The sequence below is a fragment of the Gorilla gorilla genome, chromosome 1, assembly GCF_029281585.2.
Source record: "Gorilla gorilla gorilla isolate KB3781 chromosome 1, NHGRI_mGorGor1-v2.1_pri, whole genome shotgun sequence".
Lineage (NCBI taxonomy): Eukaryota > Metazoa > Chordata > Mammalia > Primates > Hominidae > Gorilla > Gorilla gorilla.
The window spans coordinates 43,670,697-43,696,609 of NC_073224.2; the positions used below are offsets into that span (position 1 = coordinate 43,670,697).

The window sequence follows — 25,913 nt, forward strand, 5'->3', positions numbered from 1 at the left end:
AAAAAAAAAAAAAAAAAGAATGAATTCATGAGCACAGAGAGTAAAAGAATGGTTACCAGAGTCTGGGAAGGGTAGTGGGGGGTTACAGGGAGGTGGGATGGTTAACATATACCCAAAAAAAAAAACAAAACAGACTGAATGAATAAGACCTATTTGATAGTACAACAGGGTGACTATAGTCAATAATAACTGTACATTTTTTAAAAACGTAGAGTGTAATTGGATTGTTCATAACTCAAAGGATAAATGCTTAAGGGGATGGATACCCCATTCTCCATGATGTACTTATCTGACATTGCATGCCTGTATCAAAACATCTCATGCACCCCATAAATATATACACCTACTATGTACCTACCAAAAAATTGAAAAAAATAAAAATTATGTATTTTTTAAAAGACTTGTGGGGATGGGCCTAATTATTATTCCACAGTACTATTACTCCTTCTATGTATTCTACCTAATGCCACATGATTGAGGTTTCTGAGACTACTTCTTAGGAAGACACTATTCCTAGCCCTGTGTGAGCAACCAGAATTGTGTCTCGTAATCCTTTTGGGATATCTTTTTTGGTCTTGAGTAGTTTCCCCACAGCATACACTAATGAGTACTCTGTGTATATTCCAGGAGACACTACCAATCTCTGTACCATTATCTCTCCTCTAGACAATACACTGGACATCAGGCAATAATTCTAAATATCGTATCCTGCAAGCTCTAACTACAAACTCTAACTTCATTCTTCCTAGCCTCTCAACTTCATCTTCTTAACTCAGAGAGAACGTTCTGCCAGGATCCAAATGGCTTCCTTCTCCCTGCACCACAACCTAGAAATTCAAGACAGCAATCTGGGACAATCATGAGCCTAACTTCATTTGTTTCCTCTCAGAAATCACTGTCTTTCATTACCTGATGCCCAGTGTCTCGAAAATCATTGTTAAATATATTGTCTGGTATTTTTAGTTGCTTCAGGAAAGACTGTTACCTACCTTGGTCAGCAGTATAAATCTTTTTTTTCAGATGGGAGTCTTGCTCTGTCACCCAGGCTGGAGTGCAGTGGCGCGATCTCAGCTCACTGCAACCTCTGCCTCCCGGGTTCAAGTGATTCTCCTGCCTCAGTCTCCTGAGTAGGTGGGATTACAGGCGCCCACCACCATGCCCAGCTAATTTTTGTATTTTTAGTAGAGGTGGGTTTTCACCATGTTGGCCAGGATGGTCTCGATCTCCTGACCTCGTGATCCACCTGCCTCAGCCTCCCAAAGTGCTGGGATTACAGGCGTGAACCTCTGCACTGGCCCTGAATCTTTTTTTTTAATGTGACTACTAGAAAATTCAAGATTACATATGTGTTGATATGATATTGCTATTGTACACTGCTGTTGTAGACAGTTATTAAAGTAAGTAATCCTGAAATCACCTAAGGAGAGTAGGGTAAAGAGCCTAAGAAGGTTGATAACCAAGTCACGATGAATTTCAGCATTTAAAGATCAAGTGGGGAAGAACAAGCTGGTAAAGTAGACTTAGAAAGGTCAAGAAAGGGGGCCAGGTGCAGTGGCTCACACCTATAATCCCAGCACTGTGGGAGGCTGGGGCTGGAGTACTTCTTGAGGATGGGAGTTCAAGACCAGCCTAGGCAACATAGTAAGATTCCCATTTCTATGATTTTTTTCACAGCTATAATCCCAGCTACTCTGAAGGCTAAGGTGGGAGGATCACTTGAGTTCAGGAGTTTGATGCTGCAGTGAGCTATGATCGTGCCACTGCACTCCAGCCTGAGCAACAAGGCAAGACCCTGTCTCTAAAAGATAAAAAACTAAAGAACTCCAACTGCCAGAAAATTAAACAATATGCTTATGCTATTTATGACATGCTTCTAAGTAATTCACAGGTACAGGAGGCAGAATAATGATGGGACTCTTGAAGATGTTCATGCCCTAAGCCCAGAACCTGTGTCTATGTTATTTTACGTGGCTAAAGAAACTTTACAAATGTGATTAAGGTTAAGCGTTTTGATATAGGGCAACTATCCTAGATTATTCACATGAGCCCAATCCAATCATATAGCTCCTTAAAACCAGATAACCTTTCCTGGCTGAGGATCACTGTGAAGTGTAACTATGAAAGAATGGTCAGAGCGATGCAAAACTGCTGGCTTTGAGATGGACAAAGGGGACCATAAGCAAAGGCATGCAGGTGGCCACCAGAAGCTAGAAAAGACAAGAAAACAGTTATTTTTATGTGCAGTTTCCAGGAAAAAAAAAATTTTTTTGCCCAGTGTGGTTCACGTCAGATTTCTAACCTACAAAACAATAAAATTAAAAATTTGTTTTGAAAATCATTAAGTTTATGTTAAGTAGTTACAGCACCAATAGAAAACTAAGAAAATGAGATTTAAAAACCAAAACAAAAAATGAAAAATATTTTGAACTGATAACTAAGGTTTGACATACCAAAATCTATAGGAGGTAGCTAAACAAATACTTAATGGAAAATTTAATAATCCTAAACGTATATTAAAAAAAGGCTGAAACTCAAAGATGTAATCTTCTAACTCAAAAATAAAAAGAATATTCAGACTTCATGTAAGTAGAATGAGAGAAAGGAATACAAATCTATAAAATAGAAAACACAGAACAGCAAAATAAAAGTTAAAAGTTAATTCTTTTGAATATTAAAAAAACTGATAAAATGCTAACATGAGTGAATAAGAAAAAAAAAAATACGTAACAAATAACCAAAATCCAGAAAAACCCAACAGACATCCAAAAGATTAGGAGACACTATAAACACTTCTACAACTAAATTTCACCTTTTATGTGAAACAGACAAATTTCTTGAAAAATAGAACTTGCTGAGTTTCACGAAAGAAGAAATATATAAAACAGTTGAATATCTACTAAAGAAATTGAATCTACTATTAAAATCCTTCCCATAGAATATGTTAAGTATGATAAATATATTGTGGATATGAAGAAGAATGACCCTATATTCTAGAGATATAAACTACACAACGGTAGTAAAGGCCACGATGTCTTTAATTTACTTTTAAATTTGCTAAATATACCTAATCTATGAAAAATAAAAATACATATACAGGCATATCTTTGGAGATATTGTAGGTTCTGATCCAGACCACTGCAAAAAAGTGAATTTGATAATAAAGCAAGTCACACATTCTGTTTCCCGGTGCATATAACAATTATGTTTACACCATTCGTAGTGTACTATGAGTGCAATAGCATTATGTCTTTAAAAACAATGTACGTACCTTAATTTAAAAATATTGCTAAAAAATGCTAACGATCATCCGAGCCTTCAGTAAGTCGCAATCTTTTTGCTGTTAGAGGGAATACTGCTTTTATGTTGCTGGCTGCCGACTGATCAGGGTAGTGGTTGCTTAATCGCCATCTACTGGATGGCAGCCCAAACTTCAACATCAAAAATACTTTGCAACCCTGTGAAACCAATGCCAAGAAATCAGCCACAAGCAAAGACCCTTTACAAACATTCATCCACCCGAAAACATCCAGAAATAAAGCCAACTGACTATACTCAAATTACACCACAGTTAAAGGAAGATCAGCCCACACAAATGAGAAAGAACCAGTGCAAGAACTCTGGCAACTCTAGGAGCCAGAGTGTCTCCTTACATCCAAAAGACCATACTAGCTCCCCAGTAATGGTTCTTAACCAGAAGAACATAAACAGATTAAATGCCCTAATTAAAAGGCACAGAGTGGCAAGTTGGATAAACAGCAAGACCCAACTATATCCTATCTTCAAGAGACCCATGTCACATGCAGTAACACCCACAGGCTCAAAGTAAAGGAATGAAGAAAGATCTGTCAAGCAAATGGAAAACAAAAAAGAGCAGGGTTCCCATTCTCATTCCAGAAAAAAACTGATTTTAAATCAACAATGATCAAAAAGGACAAGGAAAGGCATTACATAATGATAAAGGGTCGATTCAACAAAAAAACTTGACTATCCTAAATATATATGCACCCAACAATGGAGCACCCAGATTCTCGAAACAAGTTCATAGAGACCTATAAAGAGACTTCGATAATCACACAGTAATACTGAGACACTTCAACATTCCACTGACAGAACTAGACAGATAATTGAGGCAGAATATCAGCAAATATAATCACAACCAAAACTCAACATTTGACTAAATAGACCTAACAGACATCTACAGAACACTCCACCCAACAAAACTAATGAAAAAAGAAAAAAAAAAAGATACAACATACCAGAATTTCTGGGACATAGCTAAAGCAGTGTTAAGAGTAAAGTTAACAGTGCTAAACATCCACATTAAAAAGTCAGATCTCAAATTAGCAGCCTAATGTCACACCTAGAGAAACCTGAAAAACAAGAGCTAACCAATCCCAAAGGTAGCAAAAGAAAAGAAATAACCAAAATCAGAGCAGAACTGAATGAAATGGAGATGAGAAAAACCATACAAACGATTTTTTTAAGTTGGTTCTTTGAAAGAACAAATAAGATTCAGACTTCTAGCTAGACTAAAAAAGAAAACAAGGGAAAATATCCAAATAAACACAATCAGAAATGACCAAAAGGACATTACTACTGACCCCACAAAAATTCAAAAAATAAAAATAAAAAAACCTTCAGAGACTATTACCAACACCTCTATGCACACAAACTTAGAAAACCTAGAAGAAATGGGTAAACTCCTGGAAACATACCACCTCCCAAGACTGAACCAGGAAGAAACTGAGTATCTGAATAGATCAATAATAAGTTGCAAAACTGAATCAGTAATTAAAAACCTACCAAACAGAAGGCCCTGGACAAAATGAATTCATAGCCAAATTCTGTCACATGTATAAAAAAGAGGGGATGGCCAAGCATGGTGGCTCATGCCTGTAATCCCAACACCGTGGGAGGCTAAGGCGGACAGATCACCTGAGGTCAGGAGTTTGAGTCCAGCCTGGCCAAAATGATGAAACCCCGTCTCTACTAAAAATACAAAAATTAGCCAGGCGTGGTGATGGGCGCCTGTAATCCCAGCTACTTGGGAGGTTGAGGCAAGAGAATCACTTGAACCCGGGAGGGGGAGGTTGCAGTGAGCCAAGATCATGCCATTGCACTCCCACCTGGGCAATGAGTGAAACTCTGTTTCAAAAAAAAAGAAAAAAAAATGAGGAGGTACCAATCCTACTGAAACTATTCAAAAAAAAAAAAAATCAAGGGATTCCTCCCTCATTCTATGAGGCCTGCATAATTCTGATACCAAAACATTTCAAACCACTACCCTTGATGAATGTAAGATGCAGAAATCCTCAATAAAATACTAGCAAACGGAATCCAGCAGCACATCAAAAAGCTAATCTACCATGCTCAAGTAGGATTTATTTCTGGGATGTAAGGTTGGTTCAACAGATGCAAATCAATAAATGTGATCACCACATAAATAGAACTAAAAATGAAAACTACATGATCACCTCAATAGACACAGAAAAGGCTGTCGATAAAATTCAACATCGCTTTGTGTTAAAAATCCTCAATGAACTACTCATCGAAGGTGCATACCTCAAAATAATAAGAGTCATCCATGACAAACCCACAGCCAACATCATACTGAATGGACAAATGCTGGAAGCATTCCCCTTGAGAACCAGAACAAGACAAAGATGCCATCTCTCACCCCTCCTACTCAACATAGTACTGGAAGTCCCAGCCAGAACAATCAGGCAAGACAAAGAAATAAAAAGCATCCAGATAAGAAGAGAGGAAGTCAAATCATCTTTCTTCGCAAGATACTATACCTAGAAAACCCCACAGTCTCTGCTCAAAGGCTCCCAGATCTTATGAACAACTTCAGCAAAGTTTCAGAATACAAAAATCAATGCACAAAAATTAGTAGCATTTCTATACATCAATCACGTCTAAGCTGAGAGCCAAATCAAGAATGCAGTCCCATTCACAACAGCCACAAAAATAATAAAATACCTAGGAATACAGCTAACCAGGGAGGTAAACGATCTCTACAATGAGAATTACAAAACACTGCTGAAAGAAATCAGATATGACACAAACAAATAGAAAAGCATTCCATGCTCATGGATAGAAGAGTCAGTATTATTAAAATTACCATACTCCCCAAAGCTATTTACAGATTCAATGCTATTCCTATCAAACTATTAATGACATTTTTTCACAGAATAAGAAAAAAATTCTAAAATTCATTTGGAATAAGAAAAGAGCCTGAATAGCCAAAGCAATCATAAGCAAAAAGAACAAACCTGGAGGCATCACACTACCCAACTTCAAATATACTACAAGGCTATAGTAACAAAAACAGCATGGTACTGGTACAAAAACAGATACACAGACCAATGAAACCCTTCTTTATTTCTGGGTTATGGAACCCAGAACACCTATAACTATCTGATCTTCGACAAAGCCAACAATAGCAAGCAATGGGGAAAGGATGGCCTATTCAAAAAATGGTGCTGGGATAACTGGCTACCATATGCAAAAGACTGAAAATGGACTCCTACTTTTTACCATATATAAAAATCAACTAAAGATGGATTAAAGACTTAAAAGTAAAACCTAAGACTATAAAGACCCTAAAAGAAAACCTAGGAAATACCATTCCACACATCAGCCCAGGCAAAGACTTCATGACAAAGACTCCAAAAAAATTTGCAACAAAAACACTGACAACTGGGCCTAATTAAACTAAAGAGTTTCTGCACAGCAAAACAAACTATCAACAGAATAAACAGACAACCCATAGAACAGGATAAAATATTTGCAAACTATGTATCTGACAAAGGTCTAATATCCAGAATCTATAAGGAACTCAAATCAACAAGTAAAAAACAACCCCATTAAAAAATGGCCAGGGACATGAACAGGCACTTCTCAAAAGAAGACACACTAGCAGCCAACAAACATATGAAAACATGCTCAATATAACTAATCAGTAGAGAAATGCAAATCAAAACCACAATGAGACAGCATCTCATACCAGTCAGAATGGCTGTTATTACAAAGTCAAAAAATAACACATGCCAGTGACATCGCAGAAAAAATGGAATGCTTATATACTGCTGGTGGGAATGTAATTTAGTTCAGCCACTGTGGAAAGCAGTCTGGAGATTCCTCAAAGAACTGAAAATAGAACTACCATTCAATCCAACAACTCCATTACTGGGTATATGCCCAAAGATACAAATTATTCTACCATAAAGACACATGCACACATGTTTATCACAACACTATTTACAATAACAAAGACATGGAATCAAGCTAGATGCCCATCAACGGTGAACTGGATAAAGAAAATATGGTACAGATATACTACAGAATACTAAGCGGCTATTAAAAAAAATGAGATCATGGCCTTTGCAGCAACAGAAGATGGAACTGAAGGCCATAATCTAAGTAAATTAATATAGGAGCAGAAAACCAAACACTGCATGTTCTCACTTATAAGTGGAAGTTAAACATTCAGTACACATGGACACAGAAGGGAACAATAGACACTGGGGCCTCTTTGAGGGTAAAGGGTGGGAGGAGGGTGAGGACTGGAAAACTACCTACCAAATATTACACCGATTACCTGGGTGACAAAATTATCTGCACACCAACTCCTGTGACACACAATTTACCCATGTAACGAACCTGCACATGTACCCCTTGAACCTAAAATGAAAGTTGTGAAGAAAAAAAAGAAAATGGCCCCAAAAGACTTGCTCAATACAGTGTTGCCACAAAACTTCTATTTGGTTTAAAAAAAAAAAATCTGCGAAGTGCTATAAAGTACAACAAAACAAGGTAAGCCTGTACATAAATGAATAAATATTAGCAATTAAATCCAACGATATATAAAAAGGATAATGCATATCACAACCAAGTAAAGTTTATTTTAGGCATACAAAAGTTGTTGAACATTCTGAAATCAATCTGTGTGAACTCTTGGGCCTAGAGGACAACAGTGGCCACCAAATTTCAAATGTCTCCACATAACCTCTCAAGAAACAAACAAAAAACCAAGAGCACAAATAAATCCACATATGACTCACATTTTCAGCACCACTAGGAAACAAAGATACCATGACCTTTGGATTATCTGTAAATAGAAAAACCAACCAAATTACAACAGCACTCCCAGGGCCCCCTATTGTAAGCCAATGGATGTGGTGACCAGAGGAAGAAAAGCTTAAGAGATCCCTTGGTGGGGGTGGGGGGAAGGAAAAAAAAAATATATATATATATATATATATATAGAGAGAGAGAGAGAGAGCAAACTGGACTTAAACCAAAGCACAGGAAAAAACAAACAAACAAACAAACAAACAAAAGAGAAAAAGGAAGCCCAACTAAATGCCAAACACAGGTTGGCATCTGATAGTCAAAGAACAGGCTGTGGCAAGGCACGGTGGCTCACGACTCTAATCCTGGCGCTTTGGGAGGCCAAGGTGGGCAGATCACCTGAGGACAGGAGTTTGAGACCAGCCTGACCAACATGGAGAAACACCGTTTCTCCTAAAAATACAAAATTAGCCAGGCGTGGTGGCACATGCCTGTAATCTCAGCTACTCGGGAGGCTGAGGCAGGAGAATCCCTTGAACCTGAGAGGCGGAGGTTGTGGTGAGCCGAGATTGCACCATTGCACTCCAGCCTAGGCAACAAGAGTGAAACTCCATCTCAAAAAAAAATAAAAATATAAATAAAATATAAAAATTAAAAAAAACCGGCTTTATAGGCTCGAAAGTGAAGAAAATAAAAAGTGAGAGCCTTGGTAAAACCTTCCTACTGGGGAAGAATCAGATATATATAGAAAATGAGTGATACCCCTTCAAGGTGTGGCAGTGAAAGGCCAAAGGGAAAGAAGAAAATGAGAGAAAGGTCAGGATCCTACAGAAATAAAAGAGAAACAAGACCCCAACCCATTCCCCATCATCGTCCATAATGGAAATTGCAGAGAAGAGGGTGGAAACAACAGAAAGCAGGCTCTCAAAACTGGAACCCTGCCCTTGTAAGGAATGGGAATAGAAAAAAGCAGACCTGAGCCAGGTGCCATGGCTCACACTGAAGTCCTGGCTTTTTGGGAGGCTGAGGCAGGAGGACTGCCTGAGACCAGTTCAAGACAGTCTGGGCAACATAGCAAGACTCCTCCAAAATATTTCTTAAAAGAAAAAGCAGACCTCTTGCACTCAACACTGTTAAAGATCAGAATAATAATTTCCTTTGAAGAGGGGAGATGAAGAAGCTTCTAGGGTGCTGGCCAAATTCTGCTCCTTGATCTGGATGCCAGTCACACGGGAGTGTCCCATGTGTGAAAATACATTCAGCTATATGATTATGATATTTACTTTTCTGTATATATAATATACTTCCATTAAAAGTTTAAAAAAAGTAGATACCATGCCGGTTCTCTAGAGAATTATCATCTAAGAAACATGTAAGAGAACACACATGAACAACCAAAACAATCATTTTTGTTTTTTAAGGCCAGGGGAGAAAGGATAATAAACGGCACTGTTGGGCCATGACAGATAAGCAGAAGATAACATTTCAATGTGTTTTTTTTGTTTCTGCCTAACATCCCTTCCTCATTTTGATCCACTCCTTCCACATTCCATGGTTATGCCATTCAGTTCATGCAGTGCATCAGGGATAGCTCTGTCCACCTTTCCAGGGATGACCAAATAACCTATGCCTAATCAGGTTACAAAGACAGAGGTGAAAGCTATGTGATGCATGCCAGGCCAATCCTCCCTGGGGCTTTTATTGGAGCTATGAGGGAAAATACCCTCTTCCTCCAGGATCCTGAGGACAAAGTCTTTGTAAACCTGGAGCTAGTCAGGGGTTATCTTTCATGCCATGAAGATAAAATCAAATAAGAGAAAGGGGATAGCAAATACAGGGTGTGAACAGAGACAGGCAAATAAAAAGACAGAGACCTGTTGGCATTTCTTGAACACCTGAATTGAGCTATATGTAATCATTTACATGGAATAAAACGCTCTTTTTCAGATGGACTAAAACAATGTTTTCTATGTGAGCCTCTTTGAGTTGGTTGCGATTTTGCTACCTGGAGCTGAAAATCTAGTCTTAACACAAAACCTGAAAGAGAATTACCTGAGTATAGGATAATTTAAAAAGCAACTCTCTTTTCATTTGTGAATATTGAGAACAGAGAATCTGTAAGTCTTCTCTCTGAACCTATGAAATAGTTCCTTCTGAGTTCACTGCATTAGTAACTGCTTACTCCTATTGGCAGACACTTCCTGGATCAACTAAAGAAAGGAAAAAACAGAATGCTGATGAGGAGGGAAGACAGAAGACTAAGTGGCATATTTAAATCATTTCAAATCTCTATTTTTAAAAATCTTAATTAGACTGTTTTAAAATGCTTCCTTCTAGCCAGTTTCAAAACAGTTAAGATCTGAAAAATTCTCAAGGCAATTTATTAAATCATAGTGAAAAGTACACATTTTATTTTAAAACAGAAAAAGCTGTGGAAAATTTTCATGACATTCAGGTCACAGGTCACAACTGAAGGAAAAAATAAAATAAAATAAGAAATATTCTGTATTTGTTTAATACTCCTCCCTATTGAAAAATAAGATCTCAACTTCCAGACAGAGACGGATAGAAGGCTCATACCTCAATAAGCAGTCCCTCTTTTCCAACCATATTACAATGATAAACAAAATACACAAGAGATACCAAAAGGCACAACTGGGTTCAAACTTAAGATAAAAATCTCTGTGGCAAGTGGGATTTATCCTAGGAATTCCAGAGTGGTTCAATATAAGAAAATCAATGTAATATACCACATTAATAGAACAAAGAAGAAAAAAAGCACGATTGTTTCAAGTGATGCAGAAAAAGCATTTGTCAGAATCCAACACCCTTGCAAGAGAACATACAAAAAACTAGGAATAGAATAGAGCTTCTTCAACATGATAAAGGGCATCTATGAAAAACCAACAACTAATATCATATTCCACGGTAAGACTGAAATCTTTCCCCCTGAGATATCAGGAACAAGACAAGAATGTCTGCTTTCCCAATGTTCTTGTACATTGTACTGGAAGTTCTAGCCAGAGCATCAGGTGAGAAACAGAAATAAAAGCCATCCAAATTGAAAAGGAAGAAGGAAAACTACCTCTATTCTCAGAATTATAATTTTATACAGTTGCCCTTCAGTATCCACAGGGGATTGGTTCTAAGATCCCCTAAATACCAAAATCACATGACTTGCTTCCCTTTATCAAACCTAAACTTACTACCTTTTTCATATTATCTATCTATTTCCAAAGCCAAAAACTTTATCCTTTGGGTTTCTAAATATTTGAGTAACTCTTATTCATGGAATAAATCAACGGTCCAAGCTCCATACAAGGTCATGGTGTTTGAAATATGTCTGGACATCCCTGATAGCCTAGCACATATCTACCCAAGAATAAACTATAAAAAATGGTTTGGTACTGCTTATTATACCATTTACCAGAATGAAAATGTTTGCATCTCTTAATCTGAGTACTAACATTAAAAATAGTCTCACTGGTCAAAAATACCAACAAAATCTTCAAAGAAAAATTGGATATCAACAATATCCAGAAATATATTATGAAATGTCACTCATAATGTATGCAAGAGAAGAGAAGAGGAGAGGAAAGGAGGTAAAAGGGAAGGAGAGGAGAAGGAAGAAAATGAGACAGGAAGAAAAGAAAAAGAGTGAGAAGGGCAGGGGGAAATAATGGGGTATTTTTTAAGTGTGGCATCAACATCAAGTTAAGTGAAAAGCAACAGGTATAACTATGGCAGCAAATCTACCAGATATTTTCAACAAGATATACACTACAAAATCATGGGTCATATTAGCATGCTATTAAGTTGACAGAAACATCTCATCTTGAAGGGCCGTCGCTCAATTTTATTCTATATTTTTAGAAAATAACCATTTTATATTCCCTATTACAGGGCCTGCTACATACAAGAAATAAATGCTTGTTGAACGATCAACTAGATGAATAGATGGCTGAGTGAAAACAAACAAATGGATAGAAGGAAAAATGACAAATACTCAAAATAAGAAAGTTTTCAAATATTCTACAATGGAGAGGATTTCCCACTTCTCCATCTTAAAATGCTAATCTAATTAGGAGGAACATGTGAGAAGTAGCATAGTACAATACGAAGAAAATATGATTTAGGCTCAGAAAGACCTAGATTAAAATCCTAGCTCAACTTTTACTAGTTTGTGTCCTTGAGCAAATTGCTTAATTTATGTAAGTCTTAGTTTTCTCCACCTATAAAACAGGGATCACAATATCTACCTTACAAAGACATCAAACCAGTACTTTTGGCACCTGGAACAAACTACACAAAACCAGCTCTCAAATCGACTCTGTAATTCATGATGTAGCCCACAGATGGGTGTTACTAACAATGCTCGCCATCTGGTAGCTTCCTGTTTTAAATAATTATTCTTGCTAACTAGGTGCCAAGCTTTTAGAATCATTATATTAAATGTTTGCACCCTCTAAATTTTGGTGTCCTTAGACAAAGTCCAGTATGGCCAGTCATAGTTCAACTTATAGGGTTCCTTTGAAGATTAAGAAAAATACCTTGTACAGTGACAGGCATGTAATAAATTACTTAAACATTTTATTGATACTTTTATGTAATCCATTTACCACTCTATATTACCACAACCACTCCAATAAGCCCACACATAGATTAATCATATCCGCCACTTTCAGTAATATATAAACAAGATGGACAGGAAAGTGTGATATATATTGCAACATCCTTTTCAAAAATTCAAGTTGATTCCTTCAACTCTGACTTTTGGATTTTCTCTCTTAAATCCATAAAGACCTGAGAATTTAGAAGAGTAGACAGTACTTTCATTCCAAGAACCATTTCTAAGAGGGAGTAAGTGAAGTGTCAGGTTCAAAGAGAATTCAAAGTTACCACTATCAGGGTATACTTATTCTCTGCCGGATGGGCAAAGAGAGCTGTTGCTATTGTGTTTTGCATGTGGTCTCAGCTGTGCAAATACCAGTTAAATAAGAAAAACATCAAGCCATCTTTATCAGACCTACTAACAACCCAGATAAACTTCTTTAGGATGAATAGTTTAGTAACAAAATAACAAAATTTGCCAACCCACAAGAATCTTTGTATAAAGCACTACTTAGCTCTGAAAGCTTATTTTCTCTGTATTATCAGATATCCAGAAATACTTATTTTATTATAAGGCATGCCAATCCATGCCAATAAAGGTCACAAGAACAAATGTTATGAAGAGTTCAATTTAAATGATTCATACGTTTTACTGGCTATAGAGATATTTCACTAACAGTTTTGTCACCCCAGAACAAACTTTACCCAAGGAAACATCTCTTCTGAAAATAAAGGTCAAATCAAGCTCACAACTAGAGCCCCCAGTTTCCCCAGAAATTGAAGGACAATGCCCATATGTCTGTTAGGTGGTGACTAGTATGCTAGTACAGAATCCATGGACTGGAAGCACTGTCCTGATCTTACATTTGACACAGGGTCAAATGTGTAACCAGGAGGACTGAAACAAAGGTTCTTTTATATACTGGTTAAAAATTAGAATTCTATGATTGTGGTTCCCATAGTTTGTCTGAATAAAAATTGATCACATTATGAATAAACAATAAAAGACTAAAATCAATTTAGTCAGTTATTAACTTCTGGAATTGTGGCATATTAATAACAGAAACCAATCCAGAGCAGGAATGGAGATTGTGCTTTCAAAAAGACAAACATGCATTAAATAGGAGATACATGGTTAAATCGTAATGTTCCTTAAGATAGCAGTCTAGTAGGTTTGGTATCAAGTTCTAGTGGAGAAATAATTCACCACCATAATCAGCAAAGTAACTAACCAATTATTTGTTATTTTCTGACATGCATCTATAATTCTCATTTTGAAGCACAGATTTTTATTTTTCTGGTGCCATCAAGTGGTAACATTATGAAATGTTCTAAGATTAAATGCAAATAACTTAAAAAATGTCACACTGACCACACTGATGTGTTTTATTAGTGTCAATTAAACACCAGTGATGTTTTAGCACATAATTCTCTGAAAAGAAATGGAAAAAATGTCAGAGCAGATTTTTTTATAACTCATACCCATTTTAAACTCCCAACCCAAAATGAGAGTTAAGGCAAAGAATAAAAATGAATAGATCTTTAAGACCAGAATGCTCCACTAGCAAACAAAAAACCCAACAGACGGCCTGGTGCAGTGGCTCACGCCTGTAATCCCAGCACTGTGGGAGGCCAAGGCAGATAGATCACCTGAGGTCAGTAGTTCGAGACCAGCCTGGCAAACATGGTGAAACCCTGTCTCTGCTAAAAATACAAAAATTAGTTTGGCATGGTGGCACACACCTGTAGTCCCAGCTACTAGGGAGGCTGAGGCAGGAGCATCACTTGAACCCCGGAGGCAAAGGTTGCAGCGAGCTGAGATCATACCACTGCCCTCCAGCCTGGGTGACAGAATGAAACTCTATCTCAAAAAAAAAAAAAACCTAACATTATAAAACCATTTGAAAAATAAAATTAGGGTGAAAATGATCTTTCCATCAAAGCAAGAAAACAAGTAACTTCAAAATTAGATATCAATTAGAAACCTTAAAAGTGATAGCTAATATTAATCATATCAAGATGACAAAATTAATGAAAAATGAATTTAGAATCAATTATTTGAAACTGTGTTAACAGGTTCCAAATGGTTATATAAGCAACTTTAGTAAGACAATAACTAATGAAAAAAGAAACAAGACTCCAGCTCCTCTTATTGCTATACACACAAAACATTAATAGCTGTTTGATCCTCAGGCCCACCGAAATTAAGTAACAATTGTGAAATCTGAATTCCCAGTTGAAGATGGCAAACTGAACACATTTCTTTAGCTATTCTCCCTCCAGAAACTCTATTAACATGGCAGTCAAAAATTTCTTTAAGACAAAACCCCACAAGAACAAAGAAACTGAGAAGGTAACAGCAACAAAATTTTAGAATATAAAAGCTGCCATGGAATATAATTTAAAAAAAAAAGGTAGATGGATGAGAGGTTACTAAAAGGAAATCAAGAAAGTTGCCTGATTTACATGGCGTGGTAAAACTCTCCAAAAATTCAGGAATTGGTGGCATTAGGAAGTGGGAGTGAAACCTAAAAACAAGAGAAATGGTCAAAATCCTGGTTAAGAAGCAGTTAGGACCCTCCATATACAGGCAGGTACACCATTTTATAAAACTGAAAGTTTATACTCCAGAAATAACAAAAGGCTTCTGGACTACAGGATACTAGGCATAGTGAGAAGTACTGTAGTAAAAAGTGTTAGTAATACAGGAGACTGGTAATCTGAATGGTACCGACAAACCCAAGACCACAGAACAATGAAAATGATGATCTTCCGTAAATGAAACCACTGGAAGAATGTCAATATCAATCTTTGATTACTGCATCCAAAAAGTCATGCAACTAAATGCAGAATGCTTCATTCTGTTTTTATAAGGAAAAGTTTAAGGGTTAAAACAATAGCTGATACTTCAAAAAAGTAAGTTCTATATACAGACATTCAGTTACAGTCAGTTCTACATGTCCCACATCACCTCCATTAATTAAATGAGAATTTACTACAACTACAAAGAACAGAATAGTCGGCAAACCCAAGAAACTTTTATGCTCTTAGTTTAAAAATCCATTTCATTTTGTCTCTTCAGGTCATCAAGAATCTCTGTGAATTACTCCTGAGAGAGATGAAGGCCGGTAAAACGCTGCCTTTTCAAATCAGAAAAGAAAGATTATTATTCATACAAGAGACTTCAAGACATGCTGACTTTTTTTTAAATCCTGTTTTTGTGGATGAATTGATTAAAAGTAGAGGGTTAAGTACCTCCGATAATGTCTAACATCTCAAGGAACTTAAAGTATATATCCATATATAGGTCTTTTAAGCTTCAGTAATTTCTCATTTTCAGTATTATTTCTGTAAGACTATACAGAAGATATATGTATGTACTTTTTTTCCCACATACCAACAAAAGAGCATGCCAAAACATAATATACATAAAACCATACCTTGAACACCTTCTAGGAGTAAATCAACTCCCTTCCTATAAAAATCAGAAGCAGCTTCATAGTCGTCTTCTTCTTCCTTTTTTAAAGCCAGCTTTATTAATTCTCCTGCTTTCTCCAAATAATCTCTCTTGCCAAGCTTCGGCTTTAAACTGCCAGGAAAGAGGCTACGACTTTCCCGTTCTTCTTCTGTTTTGCTCTGTTCACTGTCAGAAGCAACAGCCCCTAGTGCTGAAGAATCCGAAGAAAGATTGAGACCAAAAGTTCTAATGGGAGAATTTTGATTGGAAGCCATTCCATCATCTAACTCAGCAAGAGAATCCACATCAACAGTAAGAGATACCAGATCACTGTCACTGGAGAAGCCTAGAAATATGATCACAATAGTAAACAGATATTAAATTGAGAATCAGCCAAACGAATACAAATCATGCTAATTATTCATTTTTCATATTATCCAAGTCAATTTGGAAGGCTGTAATTTACTGATGGAAGTCAGTGTCTAGCAATTTGTTTAGGCTTAGTCCATTCATTTTACTGTCTCTCTATAACTCTGGAAGACAACTTCTTGACTTAATCATCAAACTAAAATTGAAGACAAATCTTTATCTAGTTTGGTTGCCAAAAAGAGCCTTTACCACAAGATCCTGTAAGCTATTTACAGAAAGCTGTTGCCTGTACACACAGTTGCTATAAATAATAGCATTTTAATAAAGGAAAAAGTACTTGCATCTCAGCTCTCTTTTTTTTGTTTTGTTTTTGTTTTTGAGGACAGCATCTTGCTATGTTGTCCAGCTGCACTCCAACTCCTGGGCTCAAGCAATCCTCCCACTTCAGCCTCCCGAGTAGCTTAGACGGCATGAGCCACCAAGCCCAGCGCCAGCTCTTAAAACTTACTGTGTGACCAACAGCAGGTTACTTAATAGTATTACTTATTATGCAAGTCTTTAAATGAGGAATAGAGTTAATGCATATAAAGCATAATAGACTATCATTATATTATAACTTTTATAACAATTACATAAACAGGTTGAATATCCTTCATCTGAAATGCTCGGGACAGAAGTGTTTCAGATTTCAGATTTTCAGATTAGGGATACTCAACCTGTAACTATATAACAACTACACAATGCATCCTCAGAAGTGTGCTTTTAGGTAACCATCCGTAACTGGAAAATGTATGCTATTTAGCATTTTTTAAAAACTGAATTTTTAGACATTTTCATCTCAGCCTCTTCTACAAGCTTCTGGAAAGGTATATTTCCACCTTAGTTTTCAGACAAAAAAGAGGTAATAGGTGCTACTGAATTATTTAGCAGTGAAAATTCCTTCTCCTAGTTCATATAACTGACATCACGGTAAATGAGCATGATCCACAATACATATCAGACTTTCTGCTCCCAGGACTGCCTTTTATATTCTTCAAAATGATTGTGGACTCTAAAAAGCTTTTGTTCATGTGAATTGTATCTGTGAATATTTATTAAATACCAATATTGATATTTACAAAAGAAGTCTAGAAATGTATAAAATAAAGCATTAAAGCCCCATTACATGTTAAGATAATTTTTATGAAAAATAACTATATTTTCCAAAACAAAAAAAGTTAGTGAAAGAAGTGGCATTGTTTTACATTTTCGCACTGTTTTACATTGTTTTACATTTTTGTTAATGTCTGGATTAACAGAAGATAGCTAGACTCTCATATCTGATTCTGCTCACAATCTGTTGTCATATGTTGTTTTGGATGAAAGATATGAAGGAAATGTCACATAGATAATGTAACTGAAAAAGAAACAAGTATTAGCCTTTTCAAATAATTGTGAATATTGTTCTTTGATACTACACCAAAACTCAACAAGTGATAGGTTTTTAAAGCTTAGTTGTAATGTGGAATATAAAATCCTATGAATGAAATTTCTGTTTCTGTTACATTCAAATCCATTGGTCTGTCTTGCACACTGAATGGATCTTTTATCTGTGCATGAATTTATAACATCACACATTGGTCATCCTGAAAATACTGGTTCCCTTAGTTATAAAGATCTTCGAAATGTTGACAGCACATTTCATTATCCCAAAAAATCATATGTCAACATTTCATTATCTACCAATCTCATCAGAAAACTATTTAAGTATTGGGAAACTGTCAAACCCAAAGTGGCAGACAGAGGTTATCTGAAAATCCTAATTTTGAATTGAAAACTCCAATTTTATGATTGGCAACAAATAATATCAGTTGTTTTCCTTGAAGTGTCAGCTTACTTCGCTCCCTTTCAAGAAAAAAAGTGCCAAATACACAAGTCTGAATAATGACAGTTTGTTAATTGTTCTTTCAAGCAAAATGGTGTCCCATGAAAAAAGCAGCTAGTTCAGCTAATGGCTCAAACAACTGCATAAGTGCTTTTCCTCAAGACGACCATGGTAGTTCCGTATGCAGAGTGCTTTATGTATAATTCTCATTTTTTCACACAGCATATTAAAAAGACAAGTGACAAGGGTTAAGATTTAACAAAATGTAACAGTTTCTACTACTTAGGAAAAATTAGCATTGGTTTTATAAGTATGTGCAATGAGTACTGTTACAGTTTGGTGACACTGCCTTGATTCATGCCCAAGCACAGCAGTTTCACCTACCACGGCTTTTGCATCATCAGGGCAAATGTCAATATGGTGAAAAGACAAAGAATGTCCTGGCATTATTATCAAAACAGTGTTGCTTTATGAACTCCCTGAAAATATCTCAGAAACACCCAGAGATGTGAAGATTACATTTGAGAGCCAGTGATCTATACCATTAAATAAGACTGACAACAGAGTTATATAAAAACTAGTTTGGAAATAACTATGAGATCTGCATTCACCACTGAACATTATCTGCCAAGTTTCTCAGGAAAAAAAATTAAAAAGAAAATGATATCCTCAGGATTATATACTAAATCAAAATTAAAAGTGGATTAGACTATACAATTCTAGATCAGGGATCAGCAAGCTTTTTCTATAAAGGGCCAGAAAGTAAATATTTTAGGCTTTGCAGGCCATATGTGGTCTCTGTCACCACTCAACACTGCCGTTGTAGTGCAAAAGCAGCCATAGACAATATATAAATGAATAAGCACGGCTGTGTTCCAGTAAAACTTTATTTACAGACATTGAAGTGTGAATTCCTTATAATTTTCCCATCACAAAACCACAAAATCATATTCTTTTAATTTTTTTAACTATTTAAAAATGCAAAAACCATTCTTAGTTTTCAGGCCATACAAAAACAGGTGGCAGGCCAGATTCAGCCCACAGAACATAGTTTTGCCAACCCCTATTTTAAATTCAAATTGCCTACTTCATATCAAATAAAGTAAGTTAGGGTAAAAACATGTTACTGGCCACTAAGCTCAAATTTCTAATCAGCTTTAGATGCTGCTTTGGCACCCTGTCAATATATATCCTCATTTTCAACTTTTTTTCAAGTCCTTAGAATGCCCAAAAAGAACAAATTCTATTCCCAAAAAGCAACAGATTTCATTAAACCAACAATCTCAAATGAGATTCACTGAGCCTAGTGAAAATCTTTTCAGTTCTCTGACATTTCAGCCATACAGACAGTAACAGTACTTCATAATAAGAATCTTTTATAGCAATCTACAGTTATTTATCTACTATCCTAAGAAATATATATAAATTTTATGAGATTTTTCTTCTCATTTTAAAATATTTTATGTATTTCAATGTAAACTTATTTCCTTAAATGATGCCAATATATAATCTAGCCCATTGAAACTGATAAACAAATAGATAAGGTTGAAAAAAGTTCTGGTTTATATAGCTAATCACAAAAGAAAGGAAATGCTGTATTAGAGATCTCTTTTGTCTGTTCTCTGGTATCTTGTCACTATAACCTTCACACCATCTATCACATTGTTCTGTTTCATGTTTTGCCCCATTTTTCCTTTTAACAATAACAATAACACCAAAGGGCAAGAGGGCAAAGTTATGTATACTCTGTTTCTTGGCTTTTGACCACAAAAAACTGGTACCATAGTCATATTTCCTCTTACCTTTCAAATCATATTTTATTAGCAATGAGAATCATGATTAAATGAGATTAGATCAAAAAAGAAAGACCATTAAAATACCTAGAGAGAAAGATAGTAGGATTAAGTAAATAAACATTCTATACAAAGTGTTCCTTTTCAAATTCTAAATAATTTCTTAATTCGGCATCTTTAAAAGCAAGCAAACACACACACACACACACACACACACACACACACACACACACACACCAGCAGATAAAAAAGAGAAATTTATATAGCCAAACCAGAAGAAGCACAGAGAAATAAAAAGACATCTACTTTAAACTTTTTATAAAGAGGACAATTTGCCAATGCATATCAAAAGCGCAAAATTGCTTCTCTCTTTCACCCAGAAATTCAGCAATTTATACCAAAACCTATCAGAGGTGTACAAAAAAGATCTACATACAAGAATGTCCATCTGTCCATCACAAAAATTATTAAAAATGTGGCAATAACAAATTCCTAACAATAGATTATAATATCTCCTTATGATAAAATATTATACAGCTATTAAAATCATTTTATAGAATATTTAATGCTAAAGTGTCTTATATTATGCAAAAACAACAAACTACAAATGAGTATGTATACTATAATTCTACTTTAAAAACAAACACACACAGAAAAAAGGCTAGAAACATACACTAACTATTAACAGTGATTTTCTGTGTATGGTAAGATTATAGGTAATTCTATAATATAGAATTTAATAATATACTTTGTGTATGGTAAGCCCTTAAGTTCAATATCTAAAAGATATCAAAGGAGATGCATCAAGGGCCAATACTGGGAATTTATTTGAGTAAAAGAAAGTTATACAGGCATCATTTGTGAAATATAAACCTCTATGGATCAACCAGCAGCTAGCGTCAAGAATTCCAAACTTAAAAAAGGAGTTAGATATGAGTACAAAGACAGATCTGTTTAAAGCAGGCAAACCCCTGACACCTCTTCCTTGCCCACCTTATTCCTTTAATTATCCTCTTGAAGTTGCACCTTACCATGCCTGAAAAGCCTAACCCTACCATATCTCCTCGACCACACAATGCAACCAATCATCTTCTAGTACTCACTGATATCTTTCTCTTCCATATTTAAGCAGTTTCTAAATTCCCTTCTTCTCAATGACGTATTCTCCGGCCAGCTCGAGCAAGATAACATTTAAAAACTCCTTTCACCACCACAGCAATCAATCTTATTTATAAACATATTATATGTAAATATTCAATGCCTAGTTTATTTATATTATATACTTAACACATCTGCTTAATACAGTGCTTGTTCAACTCCTAGAAATCACACTACGATTCAACTTATTTCATACAAAACTATATATAAATATCATATGAACCGCAAACTAGCTCCCTGAAGCCCAGAAAGAAAGTTAACAAGAAAGACACAGGGAGCAACAAGCAAGTGACAGGTTCTCAGTCTAGGTAGGAAGGACATTGTGGATAAGGCAGGGCAATCACTGACATTTGACACAATACAGAGACTATTTGTCAAAAGTTAAACCAACCTGAAGTCAACCCCATACTTAAACAGGCCCTCTGGGCCATCGCAAGAGTAAAAGGTGCATCCTTCACCAACACCATCAAGGCAAAAACCTAAGCTTTTTTTGGAAGTGATACAAGGGGAAAAAGTCAAAGGTTCTATGAAAGCGTTCTGCCTCCAGGTTCGTATCACAGAAATTCAAGTCTCAGGGCTATTAGAGGGCCCCAGGTGACTTGTTAAAAAGCAGCTACAGACATAGGCGTTTATTTAGCATCCCAGTTCACCTACCTACCCTTACCTCTGTGCTTTGAACTGCTCAGAGTAGGGCAGTATAGTGAAATCTGTCTAGGACACCATCTCTGAAAGACAGGCCCCAGGGGAACAGGTTGAGTTGCCATAGAATAAATCTTTATACTATAAACTATCAGAAATCTGTATTTGAAGACCATCTGTAAAAAGAGATCGGTTTCCTTTAGAACAACAGGTGGTCTCTCATGGGTGACTATATATAAAATACATGGCCTCATTATTATTAGCTGATAGCTTTCACTGAGCCCTGAGGTTCAAATATTGCCATAGTCAACAAAAAGGAATTTCTATTTTTCCTAGTAGCAATGACTCATGCTCCATGCACAAAGCAAGTTATCTAGCCAGTAGAACAAAGGTTACCCTAAGGTAGAAGACATACATATCAGTTTCCATTAAGAAAGAAGCCCTTATAAACATGATTTTAAGTGAATACCTAAATCTAAAGCTTAATGCTAGTTAAGATTCCTGTATGTGATTCCCTATTCATCATTTAGTAATAGCTATTGTTACAAAAAAGAACCTTTCCTTTGAAGTTTCACATTTTTATAACGTTCTTGGGTCATGTCTATTATGCTTCATCCTTGAAAATGTACAAAAAGAGCCTCAGAATACCTCATACAGATTTGGTAAAACAACAAAATAAGCCCAGAAAACAACACAGCAATCTTAATTACAACCCTAATACTGCTATCTTATCATAATAAAGATCCATCACTTGGCTTCATTTTTTGCCAAATGAACTTTATACTCTGCTACTCTCCATAACTTTCTCTAGCCTCCAGGACATCAAGCCCATTACCAGTATGCAAGTAGCTCATGCTGAGTTTTCTATACCAAATATGTCTTCTCCCCGCCTCCCCTCCATAAAATGAAATCTCTTCATTTCAAAATATAGCTCTGTGAGTGCTATCAAATACCTGGAGTATCTTCAGCACATGGCTAAACTTCTCTGAAATTCAAACTCTGTAATTGTGAAATAAGACATTTAAGTGTATCATTTCTAATGATTCCCATGGCATACCATGAATTTTCTGTTATTTGTCCCACCCAACCCCTAAACTCCTAATATCCAATATTATCCTCAATAGCCCTAGAATTTGTAAGAGTCAATATTTATCATCAGTGTCATGTGTATCATTTACACACACTGGTACATTCTCATTTGTGGCTATCTTGGGGGAAAAAAATGACCTGTTCTTTTTTGTCAAGCTCCACTACCAAGGAAAATTCAATTGGGGGCAGGGAATAAAAATAAGTTGGGTAAATAAGTACATAACAGAAAAAAGAATCTCTTCAAGCTGAGTATGCAAGAGATATTCTAACATACATAACACCAAAGAGCCTAGAAAAATACCAGTAACAAGATTTAGAGTTCTTATGGTGCCACCTAGTGGACATTTGCACTTATTTTTACTTTAAATTACTTGCACTTTCTATAAATTTACATTTAAATTAATATTTAATACTTTCTGTATTTTGTCATCTCACACTATATTATGTAGTAAATAGACTTTAAGTTTGTCTTGAAAATAGATTTAGGTTATTAAGTAACCAATCATGTGACAAATATTCCTATTTAAAATGATCTTGCCTCAAAGTGTCAAGTTTAAATCTATTAAGTGAAAATAACACAAATAATAAGACAAAATAAATGGTATTTCGATACAGAAGATTTTTTTCAAACTTAAATAACTATACACCTTTCCAATTAGACCAACCAGTGCTTTAAATATAATCAACACCATTCAATTTAACACAGTTTAATCACAACCTTCATGTCTGTCTACACACCGTAAAGAATTATTAGGTGATTGTAACCACAAAGACAAATTGAGTGATCAGCTTATTGCATGTAGCAGATCTTAAGAATTAATATTCTTAAATGTCTCCTGGAATAACAAAATCTACCCCCACCTGCCATCAAATAAACATACAAATCTTGAGCTTAATGTCATTTAAGGGATCCGTTACAAAGACGAGCAATAGATGCTATCCTCAAAATGCACATTTCATTTACTTTAAAATAGTTAATTCAAGACAGTTTAATAGATCCTTTCGTGTCTCTACAATAGTTACAATAAGCACTTGAGGAGTTCTTAATTCACAATTTCCAGCCAAAAAAAGGTGGGGGTAGATTTTGTTATTCCAGAAGACATTTAAGCATATTCATTCTTAAGATCTGCTACATACAATAAGCTGATCATTCAATTTTTCTTTGTGGTTACAATTACCTAATTATTTTCTCTCATTTGCTGCATGAACCAGAAAAAATGTCCCTCCCCAAACTAAAAAGTGATGTATTAGGAAGAGGAAATGACACAGGTTACCAGATGAGACTATACCAACATCCAAGTCTCTGATATCAAGGCCAGCATGGCAGTAAAGCAATCTATACCCTTCAAAAAGGCCAACAGGTGAGAGAAATATGTCAAGGAGCTCAAATGATATGCACCAATTTGGGCAGGTTTCTACAAATGTCCTAGTAACTTCACGGCTAAATTTAATTCAAGGAAAAGACATAAGTTGAAATAGACATAATGGAAATAAGATGTTAGCAACCAATTACATCTTCTTTCATCTTTGAAAAAATATAGTTTAACTTCTTTGAACAAAGGAGATAAAGAGTAACCAGGATTTCATTTTTAAAATGTAAAACAATATTTTGTTTAAAAACCTACTAAATAATTTCTTAATTTTCAATTTCATATTAAACAAAATATATTTACCAGTTTATCACCAAACTATTTTTTACAAAACCTTAAAGGGGTTTCTCTATCCCATGCTACTACAAAGTAACTGTAATTTTAAAAAACAGGCCCAAGCACAGTGGCTCACACCCATAATGCGAGCACTTTGGGAGGCCAAGGCAGGAGAATCACTTGCGTCTAAGAGTTCGAGAGCTGCCTGGGCAGCACAGTGAGACCCCATTTCTACAAAAAATTTAAAAAGAAAAATTAGCCAGGCATGGTTGTGCCTGCCTGTAGTCCCAGCTACTCAGGAGGCTGAGGAAGGAGAATCACTTGAGCCCAGGACATGAAGGCTGCACTAAGCCTGGGTAACACGGTGAGACCCTATCACAAAACAAATAAACAGACATCCAGATCTTCATGTTTTCCTCAGAAAACTTTCATTTCAAGTATATTAGGATCTGTTGACTGCATTTTAAGGTATTAACAAAAATAATGATCACTTCACCTCTACCTCTGTTCTCTGAGAAGTGATCAACTTGCCATGTCACTCTAACTGTAACTAAAGAACATTCAAACAGCAGACTATATATTAAGATTTACCCCCTCTGCCTCACTCCACCAGCTAGCTAATTCACAAATATGAAAAATGACAATCCACCTTTAAAACACGGCTTAAAATAGTACATTTAGAGAAGTTTTCATGGGGTGAATCACTTCCTCACATTTTAGCTCTAAATCCAAAACATAAGCATTTGTCACCACGATCCCTCTAACAACCCTCCATTTCACTGCGTACCTGTGGGGCTTGGCTGGCTGCTGGCTTTCCTGCTCTTTTGCTACTAGATGTTCCTCTCCCTGGTTGTCTCCAGAGTTTGCAGACCTTTTGGTATGAAGTAAATCTTCCACTTTCCCACTATGCCAAACAATCTTAGGATATTTAAAAGCCATTTTCCCTCTCAAATAACAATGAATTTGCAAGCTGTCTGACACTTTGATCTATCTGTATTTATCAACCTAATATCTTGCAGCAGGATTAATTTGCCAGGCATGCAACTTTTAAAGGGAGGTGAGAAAAACAACATAACCATTAACAGCATTTCCAGTTCCATGGTTTTCATTCTTCATGGATCACAGTGTGTTTCAGAGATGGTAACGTAGTTGAAAAACTAAACTGCACTGACAGGATAAAATGTCAATATTCCTTTTAGATGTCATAAGTC

The 25,913-nt window shown here is 35.9% G+C and overlaps 1 protein-coding gene across 16 annotated transcripts in view; it reads right to left on the reverse strand.

Annotated features, from left to right (window-relative positions):
* RPS6KC1 (ribosomal protein S6 kinase C1) overlaps positions 1-25,913 on the reverse strand; it is a 221,514-nt gene that overhangs the window by 126,074 nt on the left and 69,527 nt on the right. For 9 of the 16 annotated variants that reach the window (XM_031001489.3, XM_031001490.3, XM_031001491.3 and 6 more), the window contains one exon: positions 16,128-16,490. The exons of 6 other annotated variants lie outside the window; for them this stretch is intronic. In XM_031001489.3, coding sequence (XP_030857349.2) covers positions 16,128-16,490 — 363 coding nt within the window. Of the gene's footprint in view, positions 1-3,268; positions 3,378-16,127; positions 16,491-25,913 lie in introns of those variants that run through there. One more of the 16 variants, XM_055371362.2, reaches the window with a different exon arrangement.